General features: G+C 48.7%; 1 protein-coding gene and 2 non-coding genes across 3 annotated transcripts in view; 2 read left to right on the top strand and 1 right to left on the bottom strand.

The window, feature by feature from the left end:
• Nucleotides 1-6,097, top strand: part of WDR88 (WD repeat domain 88) — a 41,412-nt gene extending 35,315 nt beyond the window's left edge. The window contains exons 10-11 of the mRNA XM_068261408.1: nt 1,559-1,651; nt 5,934-6,097. Coding sequence (XP_068117509.1) covers nt 1,559-1,651; nt 5,934-6,074 — 234 coding nt within the window. The 3' untranslated portion in view covers nt 6,075-6,097. The remainder of the gene's footprint in view (nt 1-1,558; nt 1,652-5,933) is intronic.
• A 2,385-nt stretch (nt 6,098-8,482) lies between these two features.
• On the top strand, nt 8,483-8,556 carry TRNAT-AGU (transfer RNA threonine (anticodon AGU)). The gene has a single exon. It is a non-coding gene; the product is annotated as a tRNA-Thr (tRNA).
• A 2,237-nt stretch (nt 8,557-10,793) lies between these two features.
• Nucleotides 10,794-10,867, bottom strand: TRNAT-AGU (transfer RNA threonine (anticodon AGU)). Its single transcript has one exon. It is a non-coding gene; the product is annotated as a tRNA-Thr (tRNA).
• Between the last annotated feature and the right edge of the window lie 2,907 nt (nt 10,868-13,774).

The following is a 13,774-nucleotide window of genomic DNA, read 5'->3' as shown; positions in this document are numbered from 1 at the left end:
GAGGTCTAGGCCTGAAGTCTCTCTCTAATGGGAGGTCTAGGCCTGAAGTCTTTCTCTAATGGGAGGTCTAGGCCTGAAGTCTTTCTCTAATGGGAGGTCTAGGCCTTAAAGGGGAACTGAAGAGAGAGGTATATGGAGGCTGTCATGTTTATTTCCTTTTAATCAATACCAGTTGCCTGGCAGCCCTGCTGGTCTATTTCTCTGCAGTAGTATCTGATTAAAACCAGAAACAAGCATGCAGCTAGTCTTGTCAGATCAGACTTATAAGTCTGAACCACTGAAACACCTGATCTGCTGCATGCTTGTTCAGGGGCTATGGCTAATAGTATTAGAGGCAGAGGATCAGCAGGGCTGCCAGGCAACTGGTATTGTCTAAAAGGAAATACACATGACAGCCTCCATATACCTCTCTCTTCAGTTCCCCTTTAAGTCTCTCTCTAATGGGAGCTCTGGGCCTGCATTCTCTAATGGGAGGTCTAGGCCTGAAGTCTCTAATGGGAGCTCTGGGCCTGTATTCTCTAATGGGAGGTCTAGGCCTGAAGTCTGTAATTGGAGCTTTAGGCCTGAAGTCTCTCTAATGGGAGCTCTAGGCCTGAAGTCTCTTATGAGAGGTCTAGGTCTGCATTCTCTAATGGGAGGTCTAGGTATCCATTCTCTAATGGGATGTTTAGGTCTGTAGTTTCTAATGGGAGGTCTGGGTCTGCAGTTTCTAATGGGAGGTCTGGGTCTGCAGTCTCTTATGGGAGGTCTGAGTCTGCAGTCTTAATAAGAGGTCTAGGTCTGCAGTCAGATCTAATTCAGATTTTGATTTATGGTGAACGGCTAAGTAAAACCTGTTTATAACATTAGCACTCCTTGAACTGATATGGTCATAGGACTGTCTAGTAGGCAGCCTTTTCACCATTCCCTCCTTATTATTCTGATGACAGGATTACTGTATAGCTATATACACAATGTTACACAAAGTTTTGCTGTCTTATAATATTACTAGTAAAAAGGCCCGCCCGTTAAAAACGGGCACAAGGTCACAGCCGCTACCCCCCGCAATGTGCGCACATACACGTCCCGCGTTGCTCGTTCCCCACCACTATCTGAAGTATATGCACACAGGGAGCTGCTTGCTTGGCAGTTGGAAAAAGCGGTTATTTCCCACAATGCAATGAGAACCTCTGTGAACCACACACAGCAAACTGTCAGATCCGGCCCTGTGTCCTAACTGCCCTGACTGCGCACATGTTTAGTACAAAAAAAGCCAGGGACACACAACTATTCAGTTGATGATGCAGGGACACTTGAATTTTATTGTATAGGATGCTGTTATAGCTTGTAGTCACTAGTGATGGGTCGTTCACGAACGAGCCGGCTCTAAGAGCCGATTCTTTGACGCGAATCAGAGGAGCCGATGCCCACTCTGAGTAGAGCCGATGCCTCAGCCACCCCACACAGCTCTGCTCTGTAATAAAGGGCGCTGAGGCATGCCGGAAGATATAGTCCTCCTCTTGTAGCTTGTAGTAGAAATGTCTTTTCCTAAATGATGTAGTTTGCCCTGTTTATGCAGGACGCAACAGTGAGACTATGGAATATAGAAGACTGTGAACAAATCCCTGCCGTCATTGAGAACAAGAAAGCAATGGGATCCCGAATAGCCCAGGTGAGATTTCACACAGCAGTGTACAGACCTTGTCATGGAAGGAGATGATTCTTCACCTGCAGTCCAATATGTTTAGAAGTGGCCATACAAAGTCTGTGTACCTTGCAGTGTCCGGGCCACTCTTGTGCTAGATACTAGTCTGTGTACCTTGCAGTGTCCGGGCCACTCTTGTGCTAGATGGTCTGTGTACCTTTAATTAATGATCAGAGATAGTTTCACAGAAAATGGGTCCTGGGCAATAATTACTGTGAGGCCCCTTAGTTAAAGTTGTGAGGTACACGATCCTGGACTTCAGGGACTCTTAGGTGCTCAGTGCCTTGGGTAGCTGCCCCGTTTTCTCCAGTTACTCCTGTATTCTGCCTAATGAAGCGGGTCATACCTGCGAAACATGTCACATTGTGGAGTGTACAATAAAGGTTTTTTTACCTGAATCTGACAAACTTGAGTCCTCTATGGAGAGGTAAGTGCACCACTACATCTTATTTTTTTTCTGTTTTTAGTGGATATTATACTTTTGCGTCTCTGTTTTAACAATTTCTGTAAGTTTCGTCCTCCTTTGGCGGAGAGGTGCTACCCCCTTTATCTGATCTACAGAGAGCATTGGAGTAGGGATTACCATAGCAGCAAGAGCATCTGCTAAGGGGCCTGTAGCTCAGGGGGGCCGGGTCCCATAGTGGGTGGCTCTGGTGGTGATAGGGCTCCCCTGCAGGCCTCATGGAGACCCGCGTCGGGTCCCCTAATGTGCAGGGTCGGCACTGTGTGCATCAACTCAGCTCCAACTGCTTATCCATGCATCACGTCTCTGTGACAACAACGTCACACTGGCCAACTCTACTGGGGGGGGGGAAGCACACTGGCCACCAACACTAACGGGAGGGGCGAAGCACACATGCCACCTATACTAAGCGGGGGAGGGGGAAAGCACACTGGCTACATGTTCTAACTCAGGGGGGTGGGGGAAGCACACAGGCCACCTATACTAATGGGGGGGGGGGGGAGCACAATAGCCACCTACACTAAGAGAGGAGAGAGGGAAAGCACAATGGCTACATATTCTAACCTGGGGGGGGGGGGGGGCATGAACACTGGCAACCTATACTGTTTGGGGGGAGTGGGGCAAGCACACTGGCTACCTAATACTGGGGGGGGGGGGGGGGCTACCTAATACTCGGGGCACCTCTGGCTACCTAATACTGGTGCAGGGGGAGGGGACACAAAGGTGCCTATTTTTTTTTTTTTGCCAGGAGGGGGCAATCAAAATGTTGCTATGGAGCTCAATGATTTGACAGAGAGTGACCCAAGTAGGCTCTGGTCTAAGCTCCCCACCAGCCTGTACAGTAGTTGCCTTTGTGGTAACTCACCTTTGTGAGTATTATTTCATACAAAGATCCTTTCATTTACTGTACACAACATACTAAACCATAGTGGGCTCTCGATTTTCCCTTTTCTCTTCCTACAGTTACATTATATTCTTTGACAGGCTGCTTGATACTATTTTGATTCTGTAATAAAGGTGCATCTGTTATTGAAACACTTGTGTGAATTTTTGTAATATTGAATATATGACCGTAAGGTTCCACAGATTGCCCTGTAAGCTCATAGTGAACCAGAACTCCTAAGGTAGTCGTAACCGTAAGGTGGGATCCCTTATGAGGTAACCTAGCCAGAGCTGGAGGATCATCCACAAGGCAAACCTAGGCAGTTGCTTAAAAAATACAAGCCAGGAGTGGTTATCCCGAGCCTGACTCGTGGTAGCTGGCGGGAGACGTTGGCAGCCATTCTCTTTCCTGTTCTCGGAGACTCTGCCTCCCCCGGGTGAGTTCACCGTTTGTCATCATGGCAACAGACGGCGATCTCACTACAGTGTTACAGTGCCACCCAGAGGACCAAGGGAGAACTGCAGCGCTGGATCTCAGGGAGGTGAGTAGCGTGCAGGGGCTGCTGCATGCTCTCTGGCGGTATGATTTTTTTTCCCCGGTTTTAGGGTCTAAAAGCCTCAAAAATAGTTGTACTTCTTTTAGACACTAAAATCCAGAAAGAATCATACCACCAAGGGCTAGGGCATGGAGAGAGTCTGGAGCTTGGTGGATGCTACCCCCACCAAATCTTACTAAAAAAGCCATCAGTGGTGGGCAAAAACTGCTATCTTGCCTAGGGCCCCATTTCATCATCATCCTTTTCTGAACCTAGCACATGAAGCAGAGCACTCTGTGGATATTGTGAGGAGTCTTCTGTAGCTAGTGATGATCAGCACCTGGTCTCCAGTAGGGAGGGTTCATTTCTGCAGCTTATCTGCTGTCCCGTTAACCTCACCAGAGCCGGAAAGGAAAGATCTATCCGCCTATTTCTGGCCACACGCATCTGCTTTGCTCTGATTTTTATTGTCAGAATATCCCAACAAGAAAAATTAAAACAAATGGATTAACAAGTGTATGGAACCTCAAACTGTATTTGAACTCAGGAACACTTTTACAAACAGAAGCCAAGTTGCCCTCATAAAGTCAATTCCACACATGCCATTAGAACATTTCATGTCGTATTTGAGAAGATTTTCTTTCCTTGTGCCGCGAAGCCATCCTGAAGACCCCGCATCACGCAACTTACGACGCCTGGCTCCACCTCCCCTCTCTCCCCAGAGAAAAACGCCCGGCTAGTTAGCAGGGTCTTTGGTGCGGCTTTGTGGGACAAGGCTCCTCAGGTAACTATAACTTTCTTTTAAAGGGAGGCTGCAGAATTTTTAATTTAGTCCGAAGATCTGCTTTAAGGGGCTAGAGACTGCTGGTACGCAAGTGGTTAAAGGGACTCCGAGCTCAAGTTAAAAAGGAAAATAGTACTCACCCGGGGCTTTCTGCAGCCCACTGCTGGTCGGGAGGTCCCACGACGGCATCCTGGCTCCTCTCCTAGGCCCCGCTCCGGAATGGCTGCCCGGCAGCAGCCCGGCGACACTGGGCCGAGTGTCGGGCTCCTTCTTCCGCGTATGACGCGGCTGACGTCACCACGCCAGCCGCCTCGCGTCATCACGGCGGCCGGCGTGGCAGTACGGTGCATGCGCGCTTTACTCACGCATGCGCACTACTTTAACGCCGGCCGCCATGATGACGTCAGCCGCGTGATACGCGGAAGAAGGAGCCCGACGTTCGGCCCAGTGTCGCCGGGCTGCTGCCTGGCAGCCATTCCGGAGCGGGGCCTAGGAGAGGAGCCAGGACGCCGTCGTGGGACCTCCCGACCAGCACTGGGCTACAGAAATCCCCGGGTGAGTACTATTTTCCTTTTTAACTTAAGTTCGGAGTCCCTTAACCCCTTCCTTAACCAGCAGCCTCTGGCTCCATGAGTACCAGAGTCTGCTGCTTTAAAAAAAAAACTAGCGCTTATCATCATCGAGACGCGCTGACCAGTCGCTACCACCGTTTACACTAATGTCCCGTCGTTGTAGCCCCCTCACTCTGACTTCCTTTTGACGGCAGAGCTTCCTGAGCCGGTCAGGAGCCAATTTCATTGGCTCCTGCTCCTATCATTAGTGTGAGTCAATGTGAGTGTGAACATATATAATAATAACACATACCGTGCTTCCCCGAAAATAAGACTGTCTTATATTAATTTTCGCTCTAAAAAATGTGCTGAGGCTTATTTTCAGGGGATGTCTTATATTTCTTTAAGGAAGTGTCTCTCAGCAGAACATTTCTTGTTCCTTTGTACTGTGCTGTTCTGGATTTGAAGGTATGCTACTGTGCTGATCAGGCACTTGCCCTGTCATCCCTGCATAGCTGATAACGTTGCGGTGTGCTGGGATGATGGGGCCGGTGCTTGATCGGCACTGCACTGCTGTGTCCCCACTTGCTGGTCACCACTTCCTCTTTAACTTCTGCTAGGGCTTATTTTTGGAGGTAGGGCTTATATTTCAAGCATGCTCAAAATTCAAGCTAGGGCTTATTTTCAGGGTAGGTCTTATTTTCAGGGAAAGTGGATACACAGAGGAGGTGAAATGAATGGCAGAAGTGAAACATTTGCAGAAAGCGCATACCTCCCAGCTTTTTGAGATAAGAAAGAGGGACACTTAAGCCACGCCTCTGCCACACCCCTAATCGCCATACGCTACCTATATATTTATGCATTGGGCCCACTGTGAGATCACCTGATGCCCCTCCCCTAGCCCTCCTAACTTCATTATGTCCAAAACCTGCTGAGGATCATCACACTTTACTGAAAACATAACAGAATAAATTGTGTTATTCTTGGAAGTTTCCACAGTTTTATTTTAACTCTATTTCATGGTTTCCTCCAGTGTGAAGAGTGTCAGAGGTCCTTTCCCATCATGCACTGGGATAATACCAACGTGATCAACAAGTGCGTTTTCTGCCGACTCCCCACTCCCTCGGTTCTTCACTTACCTGCCATACCCCTGGCCACCTCTGCCTCCCTGTAATAAAACTATTTTTTTTAATGACAGTGCGTGTGTGTGAATATTTCAAATAATGAAGATTTAGATAAACAGCGAGCAACACACAGAATGAGGGAATCTGCTGCCTAAGGAAACTGTACATAAACGAGAGGGGATGCTGTACATGAGTGTTACACATGGAAGAGGGGGCTGCACATGGAATGGGAGCTGCTGTACACGGATGATACACATGGAAGAGAGGGCTGCACATAGAATGGGGGGGGGGGGGGGGGGACTGCTCTACGTGGATATTGCCCATGGAAGAGGGGGCTGCACATGGCATGGGAGTAGGGCTACTGCATGTGGACAATACACATGTAAGAGGTGACTGCACATGGAATGGGAGGGGGGCTACTGTATATGGATATTACACATGGAAGAGGGAGCTGCTGTACATGGATGATACACTTGGAAGAGGAGGCTGCACATGGAATGGGAGGAGGGCTGCTGTATATGGAAGATATAAATGAAAGAGGGGACTGTACATGGATTTGGAGGGGGCTGCTGTACATAGATATTACACATAGAAGAGGCGGTTGCACATGGAATGGGAGGGGGCTTCTGTATATGGAAGGTATGAATGGAAGAGTGTACTGCACATGGAATGGGAAGAGGGCTGCTGTATATGAAAGGTATTAATGTAAGAGGGGCTGCACATGGATTGGGAGGGAGGCTGCTGTATATGGTAGGTATAAATGGGGGAGCTGTACATGGATATTACACATGGAAGAGGGGGCTGCTGTACATAGATATTACACATGGAAGAGTGGGCTGTGCTGTACATGAATATTACATATGGTAGAGGGGCTGTGCTGTATGTGGATATTAGGCCTCTTGCACACTGCAAGCGATTCAGATTCAGATTCCGCTTTTTAATCAGTTTTTACTTCAGATTCAGATTTGCAGTTTGCTCCCTGCACACTGCAAATCGGAATCTGAATCGGATGTAAAAACAGATTAAAAAGCGGAATCTGAATCGGAATCGCGTGCAGTGTGCAAGAGGCCTTACACATGGAAGAGGGGGCTGCACATGGAATGGGATGGGGCTGCTGTACATGGATATTACACATGGAAGAGGGGGCTGCTGTACATAGATATTACACATGGAAGAGGGGGCTGTGCTGTACATGAATATTACATATGGTAGAGGGGCTGTGCTGTATGTGGATATTACACATGAAAGAGGGGGCTGCTGTACATGGATATTACACCTGGAACAGGGGGCTGCTGCACATGGATGTTACACATGGAAGAGGGGGATGCTGCACATGGATGTTACACATAGAAGAGGGGGCTGCGCTGTACATGGATATTACACATGGAAGAGAGGCTGTACATAGTGGAGGGGCCACAAGTAAGTTAGCCTAGGACAGAAATAGTCTAAATCTGGCACGGTTTGCATACAATTTAAATGTAAATTGTATGCAGCTTGGAAATGAGAGGAAGTGCATTTCATTGGCTCAGTTCCAAGAGTCATACAATTTGCATTAATGATGAACCATCTCTGCTCTGTTCCAGCCACTCAACTGGTTTTTAGGGTCCCTGTTCAATTTCTGATATGTCTCAGCCTGCCCCTCCTATTTCTGTATGGAAGTGTGTGGCAAAAGTCTTGCAGTAGAAAGGGATGGAGCAGGAGTGGAGTCATGCTGAAGGGGACAGACTCATCCTTTCCTCTCTATGGCAACAGCACAGCAATGCTAACTGGGAGAACCCTTGGGGGTCCCTGTAGGCTCTGGGGACCCAGGAAATTGCCCAGTTGCCTCTATGGAAGTACAGACTGTTTTTGTTTGTTGATGTTTTTTGTTTTAATTCGTTGCGCTAATTGTTTTTCTTTATTTGGAGTTAATTTGCAAAATATTGAAATGCCACCTTTTCTTTCTTTTCCTTGAATGTGTATCTATACAAAAGAAAATTATTTGTTTATATAATTTTACTGGAGGAAAATCCGAGGGTCAAATTACATCATAATGAGTCAAACAATTAGCAGTGGGGCTACATCTGCTCCTGTCTCCAGAAGACTGCAGTTGTGTGAGCTCAGTACAGATCAGCACAGGTTAGCACTTCTGCAGTGTCCTCACTATCCTGCTAGCCAAGCAGATCTCAGCGGATATCCTAAAGTTTTGCCTGCAATAACAGAAGCGGCCGCTAGCAACAGTGGCGCTCTCCCATCCACATCACGCCTAGCCTACAGTTAAAGATAAGCGGCCGTTAGCGACAGTGGCGCTCTCCCAGCAACATCACACCCAGCCTAACCTGCAGTAACATAAGTGGCTCCCAGAGGCAGTAGCGCTCCTCTCGCACATCACGCCTAGTCTGCAGTAACATAAGCGGCCACTAGCAACACTAGCGCTGTTCCCATACATAAGGCCGTGTTCCAAGCAGCTGCAGCGTGCGGCGCCGTGGCTTAGTTGGTTAAAGCGCCTGTCTAGTAAACAGGAGATCCTGGGTTCGAATCCCAGCGGTGCCTTGTGAGACGAAAGTTTGATTTTACTTGTCAGCTGCTCCTCTCCGATTATTATTTAACTCGAATTATTCTCTGCGCGAGATCCCCCGCGATCTGCATCTGCCTCTAACCGCGCTATGACGTCATAGTCACTCCAAGAGTGTCCTACTTACGCTCCTAATCTTCAAAGGATGATACTGATCTGTATCCTGATATTTACACAAATATCGTACAACACAAATAACGTCAGACACTCCCTCTATGAACGGCCAAATATTATACAGAGAGAGCCCAATGCTGGATACAATGTAACGACACAGCACCGCGCACAGCGCCACCTGCTGGCGGAACAGGAGAGCAAGTTTCTCTAATAATCGGATTTTTTTTTTCATATTTCCGAAGCATTACAGATGCCCAAGAAGTGCTGCCCCCCATTATACAAACCTAACGAGAACTGTGCCCAATTATAGACACCCACCGAGTGCCGTCCCCCATAACAGACACCCACCGAGTGCCGTCTCCCATTACAGACACCCACCGAGTGCCGTCCCCCATTACAGACACCCACTGAGTGCCGTCCCCCATTACAGACACCCACAGAGTGCCGTCCCCCATTACAGACACCCACAGAGTGCCGACCCCCATTACAGACCCCCACCGAGTGCCGTCCCCCATTACAGACACCCACCGAGTGCCGTCCCCCATTACAGACACCCACCGAGTGCCGTCCCCATTACAGACACCCACCGAGTGCCGGCCCACATTACAGACACCCACCGAGTGCCGTCCCCCATTACAGACACCCACCGAGTGCCGTCCCCCATTACAGACACCCACCGAGTGCCGTCCCCCATTACAGACACCCACCGAGTGCCGTCCCCATTACAGACACCCACCGAGTGCCGGCCCACATCACAGACACCCACCGAGTGCCGGCCCACATTACAGACACCCACCGAGTGCCGTCCCCCATTACAGACACCCACCGAGTGCCGTCCCCATTACAGACACCCACCGAGTGCCGTCCCCCATTACAGACACCCACCGAGTGCCGGCCCCCATTACAGACACCCACCGAGTGCCGTCCCCCATTACAGACACCCACCGAGTGCCGGCCCCCATTACAGACACCCACCGAGTGCCGTCCCCCATTACAGACACCCACCGAGTGCCGTCCCCATTACAGACACCCACCGAGTGCCGTCCCCCATTACAGACACCCACCGAGTGCCGTCCCCCATTACAGACACCCACCGAGTGCCGTCCCCCATTACAGACACCCACCGAGTGCCGTCCCACATTACAGACATCCACCGAGTGCCGGCCCACATTACAGACACCCACCGAGTGCCGGCCCACATTACAGACACCCACCGAGTGCTGTCCCACATTACAGACACCCACCGAGTGCTGTCCCCCATTACAGACACCCACCGAGTGCCGTCCCCCATTAGTATCACAATCACAACGTATGGCATTTCTCGTTCGTTCGTGGTGTGATTGCATCCATTATAATTGGGAATGCAGCCTCATCGGAGAGAATCGCGTAGCAGCGTACCGCCGTGAGTTGTGGCGTGCGCCACCTTGGCGCACAGCCTGATAGTGGAAATGAGGCTGTTTCAGAAGGACGTCTGCGGAACGGCTTGTGACAGATTGTTCAGCCAATCGTAAACGCATTTCTGCTGCAGAGTATAAAAAGGTTCAGCATTGTCTTCCCCACGTTTTGTCGCTATGTCACGTTTTGAATGAAACCAAACGCAGCTGTCTGGTATGCTACATGTTAGCGTCTGAAGATGACCGTTAACGGTACAATCCCGTAGCTGATCAATCTATCATCTTCAATCTAATCGCCAGGGGGATCAATCGGAATGGAGCGGTCATGCTGTCTTCCCGCTCTCTAATTCAATCTGATTGATGGAATGGATCAGTTTTTCGGATGGATCTGATCGGTTAACAATTCGGACATTAATGGGCATGACAGATCGTTTTAATGGCGGTTGATCACTTTCAAATGATGCTTTCATTGCCCACTGACCCCGCCACATTCTCTGCCTGTCTGAACAATGCACAAGAGCAGCTAGCAATGCCAGGCTTCACAGAATCAGCTCAAAGCTCTATAGACAGAAGGAATGTAGTGATAGGCAGAGGATGCTGCAATAGGCTGTTAAATTGTGACGTCATGAATGATGTCAGATCTCATCAGCTATAAACATATCGTAGAGGTGGGGAAAGGGAAGAGAAAGCAAAACTTTCTTCCCACAAGGCACCGCTGGGATTCGAACCCAGGATCTCCTGTTTACTAGACAGGCGCTTTAACCAACTAAGCCACGGCGCCACACGCTGCAGCTGCTCGGTATCCAGCCTTAGGTACGGGAGCAGCGCCAATACTGTTAGTGGCTTATTATGTTACTGCACACTAGGCGTGATGTGCGGGAGCAGCGCCACAACCTCTAGCGGCCGCAGGTTAGGCTTGGTGTGATGTGCGGGAGGAGCACCACTGCCTCTAGCGGCCACTCCTGTTACTGCAGGCTAGACAGGGTGAGATGTGCTGGAGAGGGCGCCACTAATGCTAGCGGCCGTTTTTGTTATTGCAGGTTAGGCTGGACTTTATTGGAGTCTTTTTTTTATACTTGCACGACGTCTCCTCTACATATTACGCCCATCAGAAGGTAATATCTACATGAATCCATTCACACTGTCTATCCATCCGCTTCTGCTTCTGGCACTGATACACGTCATGTTCTTCCAGTGGCATTGAAGTGACTTGCACAGAAAACGTCCATAAGTTATGTTCACACTGGTGTTGCAGCATGTATTTATTCATAGAGACATTTATCGCGTTGTATGTGTTTATACTTCTTCTGAACTGAGGTGGTGACCTGGTGGTAAAGCAGCTTTCATTATATTTCATCATGCTGTAGGCTTTTTTGAATATAACTCAATAAAATCGTTTTTGGGGTTTTTTTTTTACAATATGTATTTATACATTATTTGGGGTTACCGTTTGTCCATTGTAAAATCTCATTCTGATTTACATTCTTAAAGTAAATGGAAAGTGGTGCAAAAAAAAAAAAAAAAGATGAAAATGAGGTAGTTACTCACCTATGTAGAGAGAAGGCTCTGGATCTTATAGAGCCTTCCTGGTCCTATCGAAGTCCCCTCGATATAAACCTGTCTCCCCCCCCCCCCCCCCCTGTGAAACTATGTGCCTTTAGGACTTCTCAGCAATATTCAGAACTACTCGCGTCCCCAAATGCTTTCAATTTATCAGTGACGCTGGCATCTTTACTGCTGGCAAAGTGAATCCCTGTGAGATGTTGTTTTCCGTCTGTGTATTGAGCAGAAACATCAGCTGATCTCCCAGAGTGCACTGGCAGGTGAAGCCATAGTGACATCATAGCCTCACGGTAAGGATGTGCTTACTGTAAATACCAATACACTGCAATATTTAGTTATAAGAAGCATTTCTGATGCTGAAACATGGAAAGTTCATGTAAAAATGGGTATCCTGACTAATTTTTACATTTTGCTGTTAGTCATCACTAGTCACCTATAAGGGCCAGGTAAGCCTGGTCACACATGTAAAGATTTTCCAGTCAATATGATAACTTTGCTCTAATCTGACACAGTTCTTTCAGTCCAACATGCCTTACTGATGCGGATCAGCTGATTTCGGCGCGCGGCTCTAACAGCCGAGCGCCGAAAATGGGCGCCCCATAGCAGCAATGCTAGCCTATGCTGCGCGGGGCACGTAGCAGTAATTCGGGGCTCTGGGGGCTGCCAGACCCCGAATTACATCTCCCTCCGAGTTGCGACAACTCAGAGGGGGAATAGTATTTAACGCCGCCTCGGAGTTTAGCAGCAGCGGTGAGAGCCGTCATTCGGCTCTCACCATGCCGAACTGAGCGGCGCCGAAATAATATGCGCCCCTTACTGATGACCTTTCCATTTTGGGCTTTTCACTGACCAAGCGTCACTACTTACATGCAATGCTTGTACTCCATATTATGCCGGGCATACACGGCTCAATAATGCGCCGGTATCGAGCCAGCGTGTCCCCACTCATCTATGCGGGTGCGTGGATCGATTCCCGCTCGTCCCCGCGGGCACTTCCTTATCAGCGCTTCGTTTTTTTACCTTGTGCGCCCGCGGGGATCGAGCGTGGAATAGATCTGCCCCGGTGATCGGACATGTCGGATATTATCAATCGAGCCATCAGCGGCTCGATTGATAACAAGAAACTCGCCGTGTATGCCCAGCATTAGTCCCTCTATCTACTTTACCGTAGATTTATGCTGGGATTACACCATACAATTTTCTGTAATGCTGGATACACACCATGCGTTTCCGCGTTCGATGCGTCCGTTGATACGCATCGATTCGATTATTTCCGACATGTCCGATTCAAGCTTCGATGGATCGTTAGGTCGATTTGCCATACTTTGCATGGCAATCGACCTAAAAATCATCGAAATGCGTTCGGAAATAATCGAATCGACGCGTATCGACGGACGCATTCGACGCGGAAACGCATGGTGTGTATTCAGCATTAGATTTTTCTGTTAGATTTTCCTGTTAGATTTTTCTGTTGCATAATTAGATTATTTTCTGTAAAGAATGGTCATTATCTCTGGTGCATTGTCTTCTGGTCATCTCCTGCTGAGTAGAACAATGCCTAATTGCTCGGCAGATAGATGGTAAGATAGATACATTTCCAACATGTTGAACTTATGCTGGGCATAAACGGGTCGTTTTTTGTTATCAATCGAGCCACTGATGGCTCGATTGATAATTTCCGACGTGTCCATGACCCGCCGGATTATTTCCGTGCTCAATACCCGGGGGTGGACAATAGCGGAAATCGAGCGGAAGATAAGAGAAGCGCCCGCAGGGACAGGTGGGAATCTATACAGGGACGCGCGGGAGTCGATCCAGTGGCTAATCAGAAACGGATTGTGTATGCCCAGCTTTAGAGAATCTAACAGAAAAATCTAACAGACAATTGTATGGTGTAATCCCAGCATTACAGTGTACCCTGTAGCAAGGTGAAAAATTAGCATCAGACGCAGAGATTACAGGGGTAGCATGTTTGTACTGTGTTCCCAATGAGGTCATCATTTGGGGAAAAGCAGCTTGTTGTGCTGTGTGAGTAGTCTGGCAGTGAGTGAGGAGGGGGGAGGCAGGAGAGCAGCAGTGTTTCATTTGACTTGTACAGCAGATGGGAGGAGGTGGCTCTGCTGTC

This window comes from Hyperolius riggenbachi, chromosome 11 (genome assembly GCF_040937935.1).
Source record: "Hyperolius riggenbachi isolate aHypRig1 chromosome 11, aHypRig1.pri, whole genome shotgun sequence".
NCBI lineage: Eukaryota > Metazoa > Chordata > Amphibia > Anura > Hyperoliidae > Hyperolius > Hyperolius riggenbachi.
This window is presented reverse-complemented; position numbering and strand designations above follow the sequence as displayed.